The sequence below is a fragment of the Lethenteron reissneri genome, chromosome 66 (genome assembly GCF_015708825.2).
Source record: "Lethenteron reissneri isolate LAM-NWPU_2019-01 chromosome 66, ASM1570882v1, whole genome shotgun sequence".
Classification (NCBI taxonomy): domain Eukaryota; kingdom Metazoa; phylum Chordata; class Hyperoartia; order Petromyzontiformes; family Petromyzontidae; genus Lethenteron; species Lethenteron reissneri.
The window spans coordinates 2,453,650-2,471,313 of record NC_083844.1 but is presented as its reverse complement, the minus strand read 5'-3'; the positions used below and the strand labels follow the sequence as shown (position 1 = coordinate 2,471,313).

General features: G+C 48.5%; 1 protein-coding gene across 5 annotated transcripts in view; it reads left to right on the top strand.

Moving 5' to 3' along the window:
* The first annotated feature begins 723 nt into the window (after positions 1-723).
* The window catches only part of LOC133359879 (deleted in malignant brain tumors 1 protein-like), a 144,005-nt gene continuing 127,064 nt past the window's right edge, over positions 724-17,664 (top strand). For 3 of the 5 annotated variants that reach the window (XM_061578440.1, XM_061578438.1, XM_061578436.1), the window contains exons 1-2: positions 724-844; positions 1,008-1,037. In XM_061578440.1, the coding sequence (XP_061434424.1) occupies positions 784-844; positions 1,008-1,037 (91 nt within the window). In that variant the 5' untranslated portion in view covers positions 724-783. The remainder of the gene's footprint in view (positions 845-1,007; positions 1,038-17,664) is intronic. The other 2 variants (XM_061578441.1, XM_061578439.1) reach the window with 2 other exon arrangements.

Genomic DNA, 17,664 nt, shown 5'->3' with positions numbered 1-17,664 from the left:
CTATGGGCATGCGTCCGTGGTATGAGCATGCTCGCTCTGCGTGCTTGTTCTTTATTGTGTTTACATTTTTGAAAAACAACCAATTCTGGACCAACCTGGCTTCGGGTGTAATTTTATTTTGTTGCAACCTGTAGTCTGTATTTTCTTCTGAAAAAATGGGACATTGTGAACAGGCGTTCCATCGTGACTCACAGCATGCGAGGAGAGGTGAGCATTCCCAACACCGTGCCAAGTCGTGGGGGTTAATTTAAACCATTATTTACCACTCGGGTCAGTGACGTATCATATAAACGGCTAAATATTCACGGAAGATTAGACGATTTTTTTTAAATCTTGACTTGAAGCGTTCGTGACTGCAGGAATCCATACTCTTTGGTTCTTTCGGTAAAGTCACGTAGGTATAAAATAAAAGAAATCACGACGTTTCGATTGTAACACAAGCTATAACACAATATATGCGCTGCAATTCAAGTTACTCATACGTTATATTTATTATTATTTATATTTAGTGACTCGCTTACTTTTTTCGATGTTGCACTTCTATTGTTGTTGAAATGTTTGTTGTTGTAACTTTACTGATCCGCCCCCTACCGGATATCCGTGAAAAAGAGATTCATAGCTCATCGGATTCCTCCTCCCTCCTCTTCCTCCCTCCTCCCCCACCCTTCCCCCTCCCTCCTCCTCCCTCCCCCCTCCCTACCTCATTCCTCCTCCTCCAGTCGAAACAAATATTCGGATATTTGTTCAGAGCGCAGTTTGAGGTGTTGACCTTGATCGGCGGACATGGCAGCGGGGTGGCGTTGTCCGCATCTTCTGCTGTGGATTTTACTCACAGCCCACACGGGTACGTGACTTGCGAATTACGCTTACAAGTTAAACAAAAACACATCACTTTCACGCGGTCTCTATAACGCATTGCAATTAGGCATAGCGAGTATACTTATAATTGCAATCAACACGAAAGTATTTTATTTGCAAAAGATGAATATTCGTATTTTTTTGTGCAGGTGACGCGCAGACCACGACATCATATCCACGTAAGTCGCACCACCTCGTTTTGCTGCAGACGTTCAGCATGTTGGGACAATTACAATATTGTACTAAATAACGATACGAAATTAGCATTCGCTTTTTAGTTTTGTGTGAATTATATAGGTGACAATATATACAAGTTAGACACTACGTCTCCTTCCATCTATCCCTTCACGTTAAACAACTAAATATTAATCTTTACACATCCCGTCAGCCACATGGCCTTGTGGGAGTGCACGTCTTCAGCAGCATTGGTTCAACATAAGCAAATAACTCTGGGCCGGCTTCAACAATCAGTGTCTCATCAGCAGAGCCGGGCTTCGCTTGAACCGATTGTCTTGTGCGTATTTACAAGGACCCTGTCTATTGGATACGAGTCCTAGTGTGGTGCAAACCTGGGATAGCATCGTTTTGCAGAATGTAACCAGGGTCAGAGATGGGAAGGAGGTATCGTCTACTTATCTGTTTAGATTTGACAGGTCAATTTCCTTGACGGTCATCATATTACAAATGTGAACCTTATAATGCCGGGATTTTTAATAGAGCATCAATCACAAAACATGGTTCACTCACTTGTACAATATAATTGAATACAGTTTATTTACTACTATAGTTACTCAATAATGTCAGTGTGTAACGCGCGTGACGTCACTCCACGTCGCCCAGCCCCCCTCATTAATACTCACGAACAGGCGACGTCCTCCAAATGGACACCCCCCCTCCATTAATAATAATTAGCGGGTGACGTCACTCCACATGGGAGGGCGAGGCGCCTCCTCCCCCCTCCTCGGCGTCAACTTACAACCCTCACTACAAAGGCAGAACCCTCACGTCACGCGATCTCCGTAACGCTATTGAAACATAGAAGTGTTGTGTACTTAATGACGACGTGAAGGCAGGTCTTCATGTAAGGGCTTGCGCCGGTTTATTAATAAGGGTTGAGACAACTTCACCAGAGGTAGGTGCCCTACACTGGGTCCTTCACGTGGACCCTCGGCTCTGTCTGTCCCTAGCTCGGCTAGCTCTTGGGCTCTCTACCTCGAGTCGGATCGGGGGATCAGCCAACACCAACCGACCGGGAATAGCAGCACCTTCCACAACTTCAGCTGGCTTCTCTCCAGACTCCCTGAGCTCTATCCCTGGCTGTCTCTTCAACCTCTCTCCATCCGGGCTCCCACAATGACCCCGCTTTCGTCACGGGGTCCCCCTTAAATATCACAAGGAGACATGACGTCATCGCACCGCATAGCGCGCATGACGTCACGTCCCCATTTTACTCCTCTACAGAAGTAAAAAAGACGTCTTGATGAACAAGGGATTATAATCTTTTAATTAAATAAGTCTGCGTCACGGCAGCCTTACAAATTGCGCACGAATGGATGCAATAAATATTACGTCACGCGTTGCTTTTCGCTTTTTTTTGTTTCAGATTTACTGCTATAGGCTAGTATATAGAAAACCTGCACAAGTGCATTGCAAACACACACCGAATAGGCATTACCCTTTCCGGCGATAATGCAACAGGGAGTGTCAAGATGTTTAAACACCAAATAGATGCACCTATCGCAAGACATCATGGTTGCGGTAAAACATGCAAACAAGCACGCTCGGAAAAAATGTATTGTCTTTGTTTCTGATTGGCCTACACCAGACACAGCCTCCTTCGTGACCTTGTGTCACCACCAGTCTTAGACCAGATAATGCCAAAAGGCGAGATGTACAAAGACAATACAATTATCAAAGCATTGATAGCTCGGGTTGAGCAGTTATATATTGCAATAGGTGTCTATTTGGTGTTTGAACATCTTAACACCTCCTATGTTCAGATGTTTTGTTGATTTTTAACGAGTGAAAATAATCAAAGATAACACCAAATACCATGTGTTGTCCAGCACGTCGATTGACACGTGCAAAGTAAAGCACATAAACGCACCTGAAATGTCGGTATAGCAAACCCCTATTTTCTCTAGCGGGTTTAGCTATCGCGGTATTAGGGCTTTTTCACGCCTAAATGTATTGAGGTATAGTTTGCTGATCGCACCCCCGCGAGATTCCTGCTGCACGGCATCGTAACTGCACTGCTCGCGATGATGACGCCGCCGCTGCTGCCGTGGAAGAAGAACGCACGAGGCGCCATTTTGTCTCCATCTCGTCTCGCACGCGGCCCCATTGCGGGTCCCAGGCCACGTGGCGGCGTTCCCAGCCTCGAGTGAGGAGGAGGCAGCGAGGGTTGAGCCATTTGCGATGTTTTCCCATAGTGTACTACAATACTGTACACGGATACTACGTTTGCATTATTGGCCACGGGTAAAATACTCAAATTCCAAATATATATTTTTAAAAATGTCTGTATACAGTATTGCACACTACATTTTTTTTTCATTGTATTCAAGTTATGTTCAACACTCGACAATATTAATCATATTTTACATGAAAAAATACTTCCTGTTTAACGTTTGAGTTGATCTACATCATTCGACCTCCTTTGCCAGTACCAAAATACAAAAATAGGGTTCAATTCTAGATTTAAAGCTTTCGTGACTGCAAGGATTCATATTCTTAGGTTTTTCCGGTAAAGTCACGTAGGTAAAAAATTTAAATTAATAAAAGTAAAATAAAATAGAATTTTTTGTTGCTATTTCATTTATACCTGATGATGATTGCTTGTGTTGCAATCGAAACGTCGTGATTTTTATTTTTATTTTATTTTACTTTAATTCATTTTAATTTTTTACCTACGTGACTTTACCGAAAAAACATAACAATATGAATAAGAATAGGGTTTTTCCCCTTTTTTCAGGCAACCGAAGATGCCAAAAGGCGTCCTCTGGTCTAGCACCAATTGAGACAAGGCTCAAAAGAAAGCCGTCTCTGATGTGGACCAATCAGTGTCAAGGACAATGCATATATTATCAGTGTGTTTTTTGTTTGCATTTTGACCACACGTATTGTGGTTAATGCAGACATGATTCCTCGTAAAAAGGTTTCAGTTTTGTTGCCAGAAAAAAGGGGAAAACCCCTATTCTTATGTTTGGGTTGATGTTTGGGCACGAGTCGAACTCCATTGGACAGCGGGCCGATTTGGATTCAAATGCATCTCCCACGGGCCACACAAGTGAAAAGCATAATAATACTGTATCAATTTACTGAAAATCAGCTTTAAAAAAACGGGAAAGCTAAATCCATGGCAACAAAACCACGTAAAGTTTAAAATGCTTAATTTTTTTTTTGTAATTGCATCAAAGTTCAGAACAATCGGATTGGGATCTCGCTACCTTTCATTGCTTGTGTAGTGGATTCAACTGAGTCGCAGACGTACTCTTTGGAGGCAACACATTTATTAATACCAACACACGGGGTAATTACCCCTTAACACTATAACAACCTATGGTGGTGGATCACCAGGCTAACTGCACTAATTACGCAGTAACTAGCTACAATGGACCGGACCACAGCTTGAGTCCAGGTCCACGTGTTGGACTCTGTAGGAAGTAGAAAGTAGATTAAGGTTTCTTCAGGATGAACAACAGCAGCTGGTCCCTTTCGGGGACCCGGCTTATATCCTCCGTGGAGTGGCTGGCTCCGTTCTTAGCCACGATCACCTTCGAGAACCCTCGAGCAGGATCTTGGCCCTAACATGTGACCACCCCTAGCCCCCACTTGGGGGCCCTGTTGTAGACATAACCGGTCACGTGTCCTCTGGGGTCAACCAGAGTGCCACGGCCTATAGTATCCCCATTCCCTGTGGCCAACACTCTCACACCGTATCCTGTAGGGGTCGGCACTGCACTTAGAGCGTGGTGCCATCCAGCGCTGTCAGCGCTCACCGAGCACCCTCCAGGGCCGGTACTCCACCCACATACACGTGGTTCCAGCGATGTCAATACACCGCACATCGTGCCTCTCTAGAGCCGGCATTACACAGTGACATCCGTGATGTCACTACATCACCCCCACTTCGTAACACTCAGCCGTCACGGCTGCCACCCCCCCCTATTAAAATGAACAAGGTGACTAGCAATATAAAGTGAATAAAGCGAGTAAAACCCCTATTTGTGCCTCAACAATAACAATTAACAAATAAATACCCAAGCCCACCTATACAATACATACACTATCTACAAATGTACAGTAATGAACAGGAAAGATGGCGGAAGTATAGAACAAGAACCACGAGAAAAAAACCAAAATGCAATAAAACACGAATGCTCAGAACCCGTTCCATCACCAACATCTTCCACCCTCACCATGTAACAACACCCACACGCACAATAAAGGCCAGGTTCAGCCAATGACCGATACGGCCTGCCGAGTGCGACAACCAACTGATGGTGTGGGAGCGGGTGTGTATGGGGATCACAAAAACCGAAGAGTCTTTGATCAAGTCCGTGTGCCCGGGCCCCCAGGAGAGGTGGGCTCGCTCTCGCTGGAGGTCCCGGAAGAAATATGCAAATGTCCCTTCGAAGCCGGCTCCTCATGAAGAGCAGTCGGCCGGGTGGACGGGTTCTCCTTTCCCGAATCTGGAGGCGACGGCACAGGCGGCGGCTCGGGGGACGTTAGGTGCATGGTACCTGAGAATGGGATCACACGACTCTGCTGAGGACCAACCTCAGCGGAAACACACCTCACCTCACCGGACACATCTGACTCGGCCCCTGCGGTGTGGAGATGGAGTGAACTCACGCAGAGTGATGAAAGGCTTGAGGCATGAGGGATGTACAAACCAACTCCCCTGCCCCAAGCGGATCTGGACACACTGTGGTCAAATGACCCGAATCACATCAACTGGCTCTTTCCAGGGTTTAAACAATTTGGGCGATATACCCACCGGTACCTGTGGACAGTGCAACCAGGCTCCGTCCCCTGGCACCCACTCATGTGCAGAAGTACGGGAACCCTCAGCTGCTCTTTTTCCGATTGGCGCAAATTGGTATTTTCCCTGGAAGCCTCCCGCACTTCGGAAAGCTTTTGAAGGGTAAAGCGCACGGAGTCAGAAATTTCAGATTTAGCCTTGTTGGGCGCGGCTCGTAACTGGACATCAATCCGGGGGTCGTGTTCTCTCCTGTACATTAAAAACGGTGAGTAGCCGGTAGATGCATAAGGAGCCATCCTATATGCAGCCAGGACTCCGGGAATATGCAAATCCCAGTCGAACTGGGATTCGCTGACCTGATGGCTCAACATGGAGGTCAGAGTTCTGTGCAGCCGCTCAACCATGCCATCCGTCTGCGGGTGGTATGGTGACGTGAGTACTTTCTTTGTTCCCAACAAATCGCACACCTCCCGCAACAATTTTGAAGAACATGAATTGCCCTGATCGGTCAGAAGATGTTCGGGAGCACCCTTGTCCATTACATAGCCATTAAGGAATGCCTCAGTGATCGTCGCTGCCGACTGGTTGTGGAGCGGCCAGGCCACAGGCCATCGTGATAAATACTCGACTCCCACTAGCAAATACTTATTCTCACACGGGGTAGTGGGAAATGGACCAAGGATGTCCAGAGCAACTAATTCATTTACGCGGGAGACCCTAATCAATTGCAAAGGTGGACAACAGGGTTTCGCCGGCGGTTTCTGCCGCGTGCACTGCACACACCCTTTCAATAAATTAGCGACGTCTTCAGCCATGCCAGGCCAGAAGAAGTCCAGCTTAAGTGTGGCCAATGTCTTATGCACACCCAGGTGCAACAAGCGCTCGTGTACCGCCCAAATGGCCTTACCCCGCAGGGCAGTGGGCACAACAATGTTATAATGGTGCAACCCTCCATCCAGGGTAACTCAAGGGCGGAGCACTCACCAGGGCATCACGAAGGGAACGGAAAGCGGTCTCTTCCTCCTGTCCCCAATAAAATTTTACGCTCTTTGCCATCAAGGTGTGGAGGGGTTTGTCTATGGTGGAAAAGTTTGCGACGAACCGCCAATAGTAGGAGGCAAACCCGATGAAGCTACGGACCTCACTGACCGAAGTGGGCGTAGGCCATGAGCTGACACACTGTGTCTTAGCGGGATCCATAGAGATACCTGAACGACTCACAATGTGCCCCAAGTACCGCACGGATTCCCGGAGGAGGTGGCACTTCTGCAGCTTAAATTTCAAATTAGTGGACCGCATTTTCAGGAATACCACCCGCAGTCGTTCGAGGTGTTCCTCGAACGTCCTGCTGAAAACAATAACGTCGTCCAAGTAAATCAAACAGCTATCCCATTGGAGACCAGCCAAAACTAATTCCATTAACTGTTGGAATGTCGCGGGAGCTGAGAAGTCCCATAGGGAACCGATTGAACTGAAACAGGCCCAAAGGTGCCCGAAAAGCGGATATTGGGTCTTGACTCCTCGTCAAGGGGGAGTTGCCAAATTCCGATAGCAGGTCTAATGTGGAAAAATATCGTCCATGCTAGGGAGTGTTAGCAGACAACATGTCATTAACAGACGATTTGACATGTTCCTTTTAGGAGGGGCTTAGCCGGAACGGATTTTGACGAATGGGGGCGGCGTCACCCGTGTCGATGTGGTGGCGCAACAAGTTAGTGCAGCCGATATCATATTTATGTTTACTGAAAACATTGGAAAATTCAAGTAACAGGGTGCGCAATGCGACAGGTTGTGAACTGGACAGGTCACTGGATCCGGAAGAAAGCGAATCCAGCCACCCTTGATCACGGCCCAAATGCGGATGCGGAGCAGGATCAGTGTTCACATGCCCTATCACCGGCTCCCCAATGGGTGCCGGCACCACGTGAGCCAGCACGGTCCCCTGTGGTACCACAGCCGTCCGTGATCCCGCATTTAGGACCATGACGCAGGAGTCCCTGTCACCCCTCACTATAGTCTGTGCCACCGCCAAATCCAAACCATTTACCGCTGCGTTAGACGGACCCAACAGGACACCATGATCCGTCATACCCACACCGAGAGGTTTCCACAACCGTAGGGGCACCAACATCTGCGACCCTGGCGGTACGTGTACCGTCTGGGTAACCACCGCTTGTACAGTCCTGCAAGCCGTACGTAGACTGCTAGGGGAGGCCAAAAACGCTATGCGGTGGCCCGAAGAAAGCTCAATGCAGCCTTGGTCAATGAGGATTTTAATCGGAATCTTAGCCAAAAAATCCGTTCCAAATTAACATGGGACTGCGAGAGAGGATGAAACCAAGACTGGCCTGGACAGTTTAATATTTCCAATGCAAATTCTTGCCCAGATTTGACCAATGATGCCCAAAGATCCTCCGTTTGCCGCATAGCACGGAATGTCAACTGGAAGTAACGGCCGACATTGAACGGGGAGTATGTTATAAATGAGGTCGGAAATGACCATTGCCGATGCCCCTGTATCAACTAGCACCCGAACCTCGACACCCTCAATTGATCCTGTAACCAAAGACGACCCGGCCGACGCAGCAACTACCCTATGAGTCAACTCGGACCACTGACCTGGTCCGAGCTCCCGTACAAACCCACCTCCCCTCACCGAACCGACACCCGAAGCACAAGAATTGTCAAGCTCGGCGCGGTGAGTCGTGTGTAATGTGTGTGGGGGCCGAGCATGTGTGGTGCCGCGACTTCCCGGAGAATGCTGTGATGACTTGGGAACTTGGGTATCGTCCGGTCGAGGTCCTGATTCGGGCTGCCGCGGAGCCCAGCACCATGAAGCAACGTGGCCCCGGAGGCCACAGTTGTAACAGGTCACGAAGGCCGTCGCCGGCCTTGGTTGCTCCTGTTTTCGCGCCGTGTACTGGGTTGGACCTCATTCTGTGGGATCACACGCACCCCCCAGCCGTCTCCCCTCAGGAGGCCCTGGTGCTTGATAACACAACCACCTAGAACAGGTTTGTACTACTTCCCATCGAGGGGCGGGGTTCTGTGGGATCACACACACCCCACAGCCCCCTTCCCTCAGGAGGCCTGGTCAGGGATGACACAATCACCCGCACCGGTAAGTATTGTAAGTCGCCCGGTTTGGTGTGTGCGTGTTCCAACATCACCACCACACATGCGCGGGTGAACCGGGTGGGGGTGGTGGGGGAGAGGGAGTGGTGGGGGTGGATGTCTGGGCGAGGGCATCGAGAGGTGGGGTTAGAATGTGTGGGAAAAGAGAGTTGGATTGAGATAGAAGCTTTAAAACTAAAATGTATAATAGCTCGTAAATATTAAAACACGTGGCACGCCGGAGGAATGGGCTTTAGGCGCTGGGTCTGGCCCGTGGGCCGTATGTTTGACACCCCTGATGTATGGTAACTTCAAACAACAGGATGGGGTGGGTGTCATTCGGAACCGTCAACCAAACTCGAGTTTTCCTATTGGTTGCTTTTGAGTTTGTAGATCGCGGATTTGCTGACTGCGACTATTTTCAAGGATGTAACCAGACCTACCTATGATGGGCAAGGGTTTGTGCTGTGCTACGATACATCCAGTGGTAACACCAAGGAGTGCGTGGCGTTGAATTACAACTTGAGCCCCTTTTATGGGGTCTATGATTTTCTCTCATTACAAATGAATAGCAACGTAAATGGCATTGGCCAGACATACCAATTTTCACAAAAAACATCTCAAGGTGACGAGATGTTATCTCCCTCGCCTGATATGCAGGAAGTCGTGGGTTCGATCCCAACCTTGATGCCTGCTGCATGTTCTCCCTGTGGTCGTGTGTATTTTTCTCCGGGTCCTGCTGTTTTTCCATCCAGATTTACAAACAACTGCTTAAATAATGTCTGCTATAAATTTCCACACGATGCTAAGCTACTTCCTTCAGCTGTCATTTGTGGCAAGGTCATTTCTGAAAAAAAGAGCTAATAGCTCAGTGGGCCTTACCTGGTAAAATAAAATATTTTATCATGAGGCCTCCTTTGCCAGTACCAAAATATAAGAATAGGGTTGTCCCCTTTTTTCTGGCAACAAAACTGAAACCTTTTACGAGGAATCATGTCTGCATTAACCACAAGACTTGTGGTCAAAATGCAAACAAAAAACATACTCTGATAATATATGCATTGCCCTTGAAACGGATTGGTCTACACCAGACAGCTTTAGACCAATCAGTTTCAAGGACAACTTTCTGTCTCTGGTGTAGATCAATCAGTTTCAAGGACAATGCATATATTATCAGAGTATGTTTTTTTCGCATTCTGACCACAAGTATTGTGGTTAATGCAGACATGATTCCTCGTAAAAGGTTTCAGTTTTGTTGCCAGAAAAAAAGGGGAAAAACATTCCTAAAATATTTTAGTTCATAATCCTTTACAGATGTTTTACGGGAAGATATCCAACAGACAATGGTTATGTTCAAGGTGTCAGTTTATTTTTAAGCTTCCCTCATCACCAATTTTTTCTAAAGTCACACAATCCCCCATAGAGTAGTGTGGTTAATGCAGACTCGATGCAATGGAATGGGTGTCTAATTGGTGTTTGAACATCTTAAAACCTGTAGAATTGCCGCAAAGCATACATCCAATTTGTGTTGCATCACCTTGATACCGACAAAAAGGTTCCCGCAGGTTAAACGGCCAACCAGAGCGATTTAAGGTTTGATATTTGCATTGCCTTGTGCCGTTCGCCTTTTAGCGTTGTTCTCTGTTCTAACACCGGTGCAGAGACTAGACCATAGAGGAGGTTGTCTCTGCTGTAGACCAGTCAGTTTCAAGGTCAACGAATACATTATTATTATTCTCACAGTACATTCGTTTGCATGTTTTATCACCAGTATTGTGTGGTTCATACAGAATTGATGCTTTGTGATAATACAACTCCCGTATTCTTGCAGGACGGGGTAAAACGTATTATTTTTTCACAATATTGATACAGGCAAAATGGGTTCCGTAGATTTGAATATAGCTTATTCAGCCCTTGCTTGACAAGGCGCACAAGAAACGCTGGCAGTGTGATTTGAAAATGTTTTTTTCCCCACGTGCAAAATCGTCACCCAGGCATTACCTGAACTGATTGTTTAACACCGGGCTTGTGTTACAAAACACACTTCACCCGTTCCATTAAGGAACGAGGTTTGGTTTACTCCTCTGCTCCGGTCTTCCATTGCATCATCCCCTTTTGACTCTTTGGGTCTGTTTTATTTTACGACTAGAGGGTTATCTGAGGCTTAAATCATTCGAGTCATCAGATCATAATATTCGATTGCATTTTCCGGCCTAGCAATCGAAATTGTTTTATATATTATTTTAACCACTCATTTTACGCATAATTTCGTCAGAAAAAACGATACCTGTGATGATTATATTGAACCATGTGAAAAAGAGCTTTATAGTTCATGAGATTTTTCCAGTCTAAATAAGGATTCTGATTCTGTAGGTGATGCATGGGAATGTAAATGTTTATACAGTTCACAAATATGATAACTATGTTGCTATTAACTCTGGTGACATTGCTTGTGCTCCATAAGAGGTTTTTTTGGTTAGATCGCTTAAATATAAATGTGTTGTTAAACCTGCCACCACCCGACACAGCCGATTAATAAGGTTTGACACGTAAACAAACGTGCCAATTCGTTACTAGTTTAGCACGACGGTGTCTTGGAGAGTAAACCCACAATATCTGGATTACATGACGCCAATAAGGCGTCATGAAATCCAGAAGGGGTATTTAGCCTTTGGGGATGAACCTAGCCTCCCTAAACTCCCCCAGACCGTCGGAGTGGGGTGGGAAGACACTTGATCTCAGCATGATTCACCCCGTGATCAGTCCAGAGTGCGGACAAAAATGTAATGGCCCCAACTGATACCCCTGGGTGAATACCATGTCAATCGTGTGGCCGTTATCATGGGTTGGGCCCTGAATAAACTTAGAAAATCTCATGGAACCCATGGTATCCAAACGGTCTGTAGCCAAACCGTCAGATGGGTCATCCATGTGTTGAAATCCCCCAGCACAATGTGCGAGGGAATTCCAGGAACAAGGGAGAGATAACCTCAGCCAGCTGAGATGTAAATCACCTTTGCTTCCACGTTGCCTTTCAACAAGAGTGAAATACAGGCCCTGATTCCCATTCATGGCACAACGCACGATTATGTATTCAAATGACCCAACTTTGGGACCAGGGCACATGGCACAGATGAGACCAGTCTGAAAGATCACAGCCACACCGCCACCTCTCGTTTTACTTGGTCTGGGAATATGCAATCTTGATTACCCATCTGGGACTAAATCAGCCAAAGGTTGACTGACTCCAGGTCGACACCAGGTCTCAGTAATAAAAGCTAGGTGAGGACAGCCGATAGCAATCGTGTCACGTACTAAAGGGGCCCATTGCACGACGGACCTAGCGTTCACAAGCATAAACTTTAGTACAGGCTCCTTGCCACTGATGCTTCTATTTTGTAGCTCAAGTATAGTAATCCTATCCCGAGGCCGATGGGGATGGGCATCTGGGAATCTGGATCTCTTGGGTACAATGCAGACGTGAGATTACGGAGATCGTATGAGTAGACAGTGAATTGGAACCATCAGTCCTCACTGGCTCTAATATTCAAACCTCCATACAGGGCTCCTCCGTCCACCAGTCAACCCGAAATTCATCAGGGGTAAGGGGATGGAGGCTCCTAAGGTATTGAACTGAGTAGCCCATATCAGGTGATGAGCTTAGCTTAAACAAGACAAGCTGGTTGTAGAGCACAGCAAACTCATCACAGAACAAGACGGGTAGGTGTGGTGGTAGGACAATCAGTGGTTAATACTGAAGCACCACTCAAGCGATGATATTAACTGGGCTTGAGTCAAGGTGCAGCTCGGGCAGATCCAGGGAGCAGCAACTCGGACAGATCCAGGGAGCAGCAGCTCGGGCAGATCCAGGGAGCAGCAACTCGGGCAGATCCAGGGCACAGCAGCTCGGCCAGATCCAGGGTGCAGCAGCTCGGGCAGATCAAGGGAGCAGCAACTCGGGCAGATCCAGGGCACAGCAGCTCGGCCAGATCCAGGGTGCAGCAGCTCGGGCAGATCAAGGGAGCAGCAACTCGAGCAGATCCATGGAGCAGCAACTCGGGCAGATCCAGGGCGCAGCAGCTCTGGAAGATCCATGGAGCAGCAGCTCGGGCAGATCCATGGAGCAGCAACTCGGGCAGATGCAGGGAGCAGCAACTCGGGCAGATCCAGGGAGCAGCAACTCGGACAGATCCAGGGAGCAGCAGCTCGGGCAGATCCAGGGAGCAGCAACTCGGGCAGATCCAGGGCACAGCAGCTCGGCCAGATCCAGGGTGCAGCAGCTCGGGCAGATCAAGGGAGCAGCAACTCGGGCAGATCCAGGGCACAGCAGCTCGGCCAGATCCAGGGTGCAGCAGCTCGGGCAGATCAAGGGAGCAGCAACTCGAGCAGATCCATGGAGCAGCAACTCGGGCAGATCCAGGGCGCAGCAGCTCTGGAAGATCCATGGAGCAGCAGCTCGGGCAGATCCATGGAGCAGCAACTCGGGCAGATGCAGGGAGCAGCAACTCGGGCAGATCCAGGGAGCAGCAACTCGGGCAGATCCAGGGAGCAGCAACTCGGGCAGATCAAGGGAGCGGCAGCTCGGCAGATCCAGGGCGCAGCAGCTTGGGCAGATCCAGGGCGCAGCAACTCGGGCAGATTCCAGGGCGCAGCAACTCGGGCAGATCCAGGGAGCGGCAGCTCGGCAGATCCAGGGCGCAGCAGCTTGGGCATATCCATGGAGCAGCAGCTCGGGCAGATGCAGGGAGCAGCAACTCGAGCAGATCCATGGCGCAGCAGCTTGGGCAGATCCATGGAGCAGCAACTCGGGCAGATCCATGGAGCAGCTGCTCGGGCAGATCTAGGGAGCAGCAGCTCGGGCAGATTCAGGGAGCAGCAACTCTGGCAGATCCAGGGAGCAGCAACTCGAGCAGATCCATGGCGCAGCAACTCGGGCAGATTCAGGGAGCAGCAACTCGGGCAGATCCAGGGAGCGGCAGCTCGGGCAGATGCAGGGAGCAGCAGTTCGGGCAGATGCAGGGAGCAGCAACTCTGGTAGATCCAGGGGGACAGCAGCTCGGGCAGATCCAGGGCACAGCAGTTCAGGCAGATCCATGGAGCAGCAGCTCGAGCAAATCCAGGGCACAGCAGCTCAGGCAGATCCATGGAGCAGCAACTCGGGCAGATTCATGGAGCAACAGCTCTGGCAGATCCAGGGCACAGCATCTCAGGCAGATCCATGGAGCAACAGCTCGAGTAGATCCAGGGCGCAGCAGCTCGGGCAGATCCAGGGAGCAACAGCTCGAGTAGATCCAGGGCGCAGCAGCTCGGGCAGATCCAGGGAGCAGCAGCTCGGGCAGATCCATGGAGCAGCAGCTCGGGCAAATCCAGGGCACAGCAGCTCAGGCAGATCCATGGAGCAACAGCTCGGGCAGATCCATGGAGCAACAGCTCGGGCAGATGCAGGGAGCAGCAGTTCGGGCAGATGCAGGGAGCAGCAACTCTGGTAGATCCAGGGGGACAGCAGCTCGGGCAGATCCAGGGCACAGCAGTTCAGGCAGATCCATGGAGCAGCAGCTCGAGCAAATCCAGGGCACAGCAGCTCAGGCAGATCCATGGAGCAGCAACTCGGGCAGATTCATGGAGCAACAGCTCTGGCAGATCCAGGGCACAGCATCTCAGGCAGATCCATGGAGCAACAGCTCGAGTAGATCCAGGGCGCAGCAGCTCGGGCAGATCCAGGGAGCAACAGCTCGAGTAGATCCAGGGCGCAGCAGCTCGAGCAGATCCAGGGCACAGCATCTCAGACAGATCCATGGAGCAACAGCTCGAGTAGATCCAGGGCGCAGCAGCTCGGGCAGATCCAGGGAGCAGCAGCTCGGGCAGATCCATGGAGCAGCAGCTCGGGCAAATCCAGGGCACAGCAGCTCAGGCAGATCCATGGAGCAACAGCTCGGGCAGATCCATGGAGCAGCAGCTCGGGCAGATTCATGGAGCAGCAGCTCGGGCAGATGCAGGGAGCAGCAACTCGGGCAGATGCAGGGAGCAGCAACTCGGACAGATCCAGGGAGCAGCAACTCGGAAGATGCAGGCAGCAGCAGCTCAGGCAGGCAGATATCCTCCAGGAAAACACGTAGGCTTTCGCGACCAATATTATCCATAATATAGGTTTTTTGGTTAGACCGTGTATATATAAATGTGTTTGAACTCGCCATCACCTGACACAGCCAATTAGTAAGGTTTGTCACATAAACAACACACCGGTGTGCTATCCTAGTCGAAGAAGGAACACACAGGCTCAACATATGGAGAAGGGCTTTCTTTATTCACACATCGATATCCCAGTCTTGGCTGCCATCTTGTCCTCCTCTCTTTCAATAATCACAATGACCCAGCAAATTATCGATCCACAACCAGCCCTCTCCACCCTCTTAAATCCCCTTGCTCTGCTACTGCCTACTGACCTATCCCAGTGAGACTGCACCAAGTGTCCCTAATGACATTGCTTCCCTCGTGGAGTATGATTGAATTAAGATTAATCTCAGGACTTCCTTGGATCCCTTCATATAATAAAATATACAAATGTAATTCGGGTTCATTTGATTATATATCTCTCAGCCTTCACAACTTCAACAACAACAGAGTCTACAACTAAATCAACAAGTTCGTACACTTTCGCTCAATGCCTCAACAAATTAAGCAAATTAAAAAATATCAGTGGTGCCGAAGCAACTTTTACTGTTCCCAGAGGTGTGTCAGCTATTCACCACGATGGCTAGGAGATGTTATCTCCATCGCCTGGTATGCACGCGTTAGTGGGTATGGTCTTGACCTAACGCCTTCATTTTTGGATTCTTCATGTCTCTCTGCCCGTGGTGGTGTGCATTTTTCTCCAGGTCCTCTGGTTTCTTTCCCTCCACATTTAGAGTCATATTTTAACATATTTGGCTGCTGATATAAATATCCAGGTGACAGGCCACTTCGTTGAGCTATAATTTGTGACCAGGTTGCTTTTGACAAAGAGTTCTTTACCTCAGTGGGCCTGGTAAAATGAAATACAGTCATCGACTTAGGAACGCCCGTACTTACGAACCATGCAGCTTCAATGGCCCGAGATCAAGTATTGCTCACAGCCAACTCTAGTTCCTGGTGTTTACACACCAGGTGCAGTGCAAGGGGCTGGTAACCCCTCCACATTCAATTAATTACCACTATACCTTTAAACAGTATCCAGCTAAACTTGTGCCAGAGGCCCCGGGGGACAGCCGTCTATGACGTCTCCTGGCCAAACCCCATTTGGGGGCGCCAGGAGAATCCTTACCCTCGGGGTTCTTCCAGAAACAGCAAAAAGCCACGGCGGATGGCCACGTGGAATGTTTGAATGCTCACTGCGAAGGAGAGGTTGCCACTCCTCTCTCAGGAGCTGGACCGATACTGCCTGGATCTCTGCGTGATTCAGGAGGTCCGGTAGACCGGCTCTGGCTCCTGCCACAATGAGGGGTGGACAGTCCTCTACTCGGGGTAGGAGACTACCAAACAACATGGAGAGGCTCTTCTTCTGAACAAAATAATAAAGGGGGCATGGGAGCATGGCGGTGAGGTGTCGGAAGCTGTAAGCCAATAATCTGGTGATTGCTGCTCACTCAGAGAAAGAGTTGGAGGCGCTGCTGCTGCACCTGGAGTGTGCCACTAAGAGGTGGGACCTTATCATTAGCCCCACAAAAACTAAGCTCCTGCTTGGGTCCTAGATTTGAAGCTTACGTGACTGCAATGATTCATATCCTTAGGTTTTTTCGGTAAAGTCACGTAGGTAAAAACATTAAAAAGTAAAATAAAATAAAAAATAAAAATCACGACGTTTCGGAGGCAACACAAGCTTCCATCTTCAGGTGGTACCGTCACAGCCACGACAGCTGTATCAAGTAAATGAGTGACTCCTGAGATTTCAGGAGTTACTCCTGAAATCTCAGGAGTCACTCCTGAAATCTCTTCATTTACTTGATACAGCTGTCGTGGCTGTGACGGTACCACCTGGAGTTACTCCTGAAATCTCTCATTTACTTGATACAGCTGTCGTGGCTGTGACGGTACCACCTGAAGACGGAAGCTTGTGTTGCCTCCAAAAACTCGTGATTTTTTATTTTATTTTACTTTTTAATGTTTTTACCTACGTGACTTTACCGAAAAAACCTAAGGATATCCTGCTTGCGTATTTTGTACCATCAGGCATTCCACTTCTGCAACTCCCAATTCGTGATTGGGCAGTTGTGGAGAGAGTTTTCCATACCTGGGCAGTGTGATCATGACCGACTCTGGTTTCACAGCAAAGATTTCACTCCGAATCATCAGTGGCATCTTTTCATCGGCTGCATAACGCTGTGTGGAAGCTATCTGGTCTGCCGCTCCACACGAAGCTTCGGGTCTTCTCGGGGATGATCATGCCCTCCCTTCTCTATGCTTGTAATACGTGGACCCCCCTAATGGAACATCTTCGCTAGTTAGAAACATTTAGGCTAGCCTGGACTGTAAAAAATGTGACCCATTGTTACTTTAAAAAATTATGGCAACAAAGTGACACGTAATATAATTGAATAGATTTTAAGCACTATAACTTTGAATACAAAGTATTGAATACATTAACTAAAATAAAATAAAAAAGTTAGTACATGGTAATAAAAGCAACAGTTAAAATGTGTTGGATTTAGTAATAGCATGCCAAATGATGG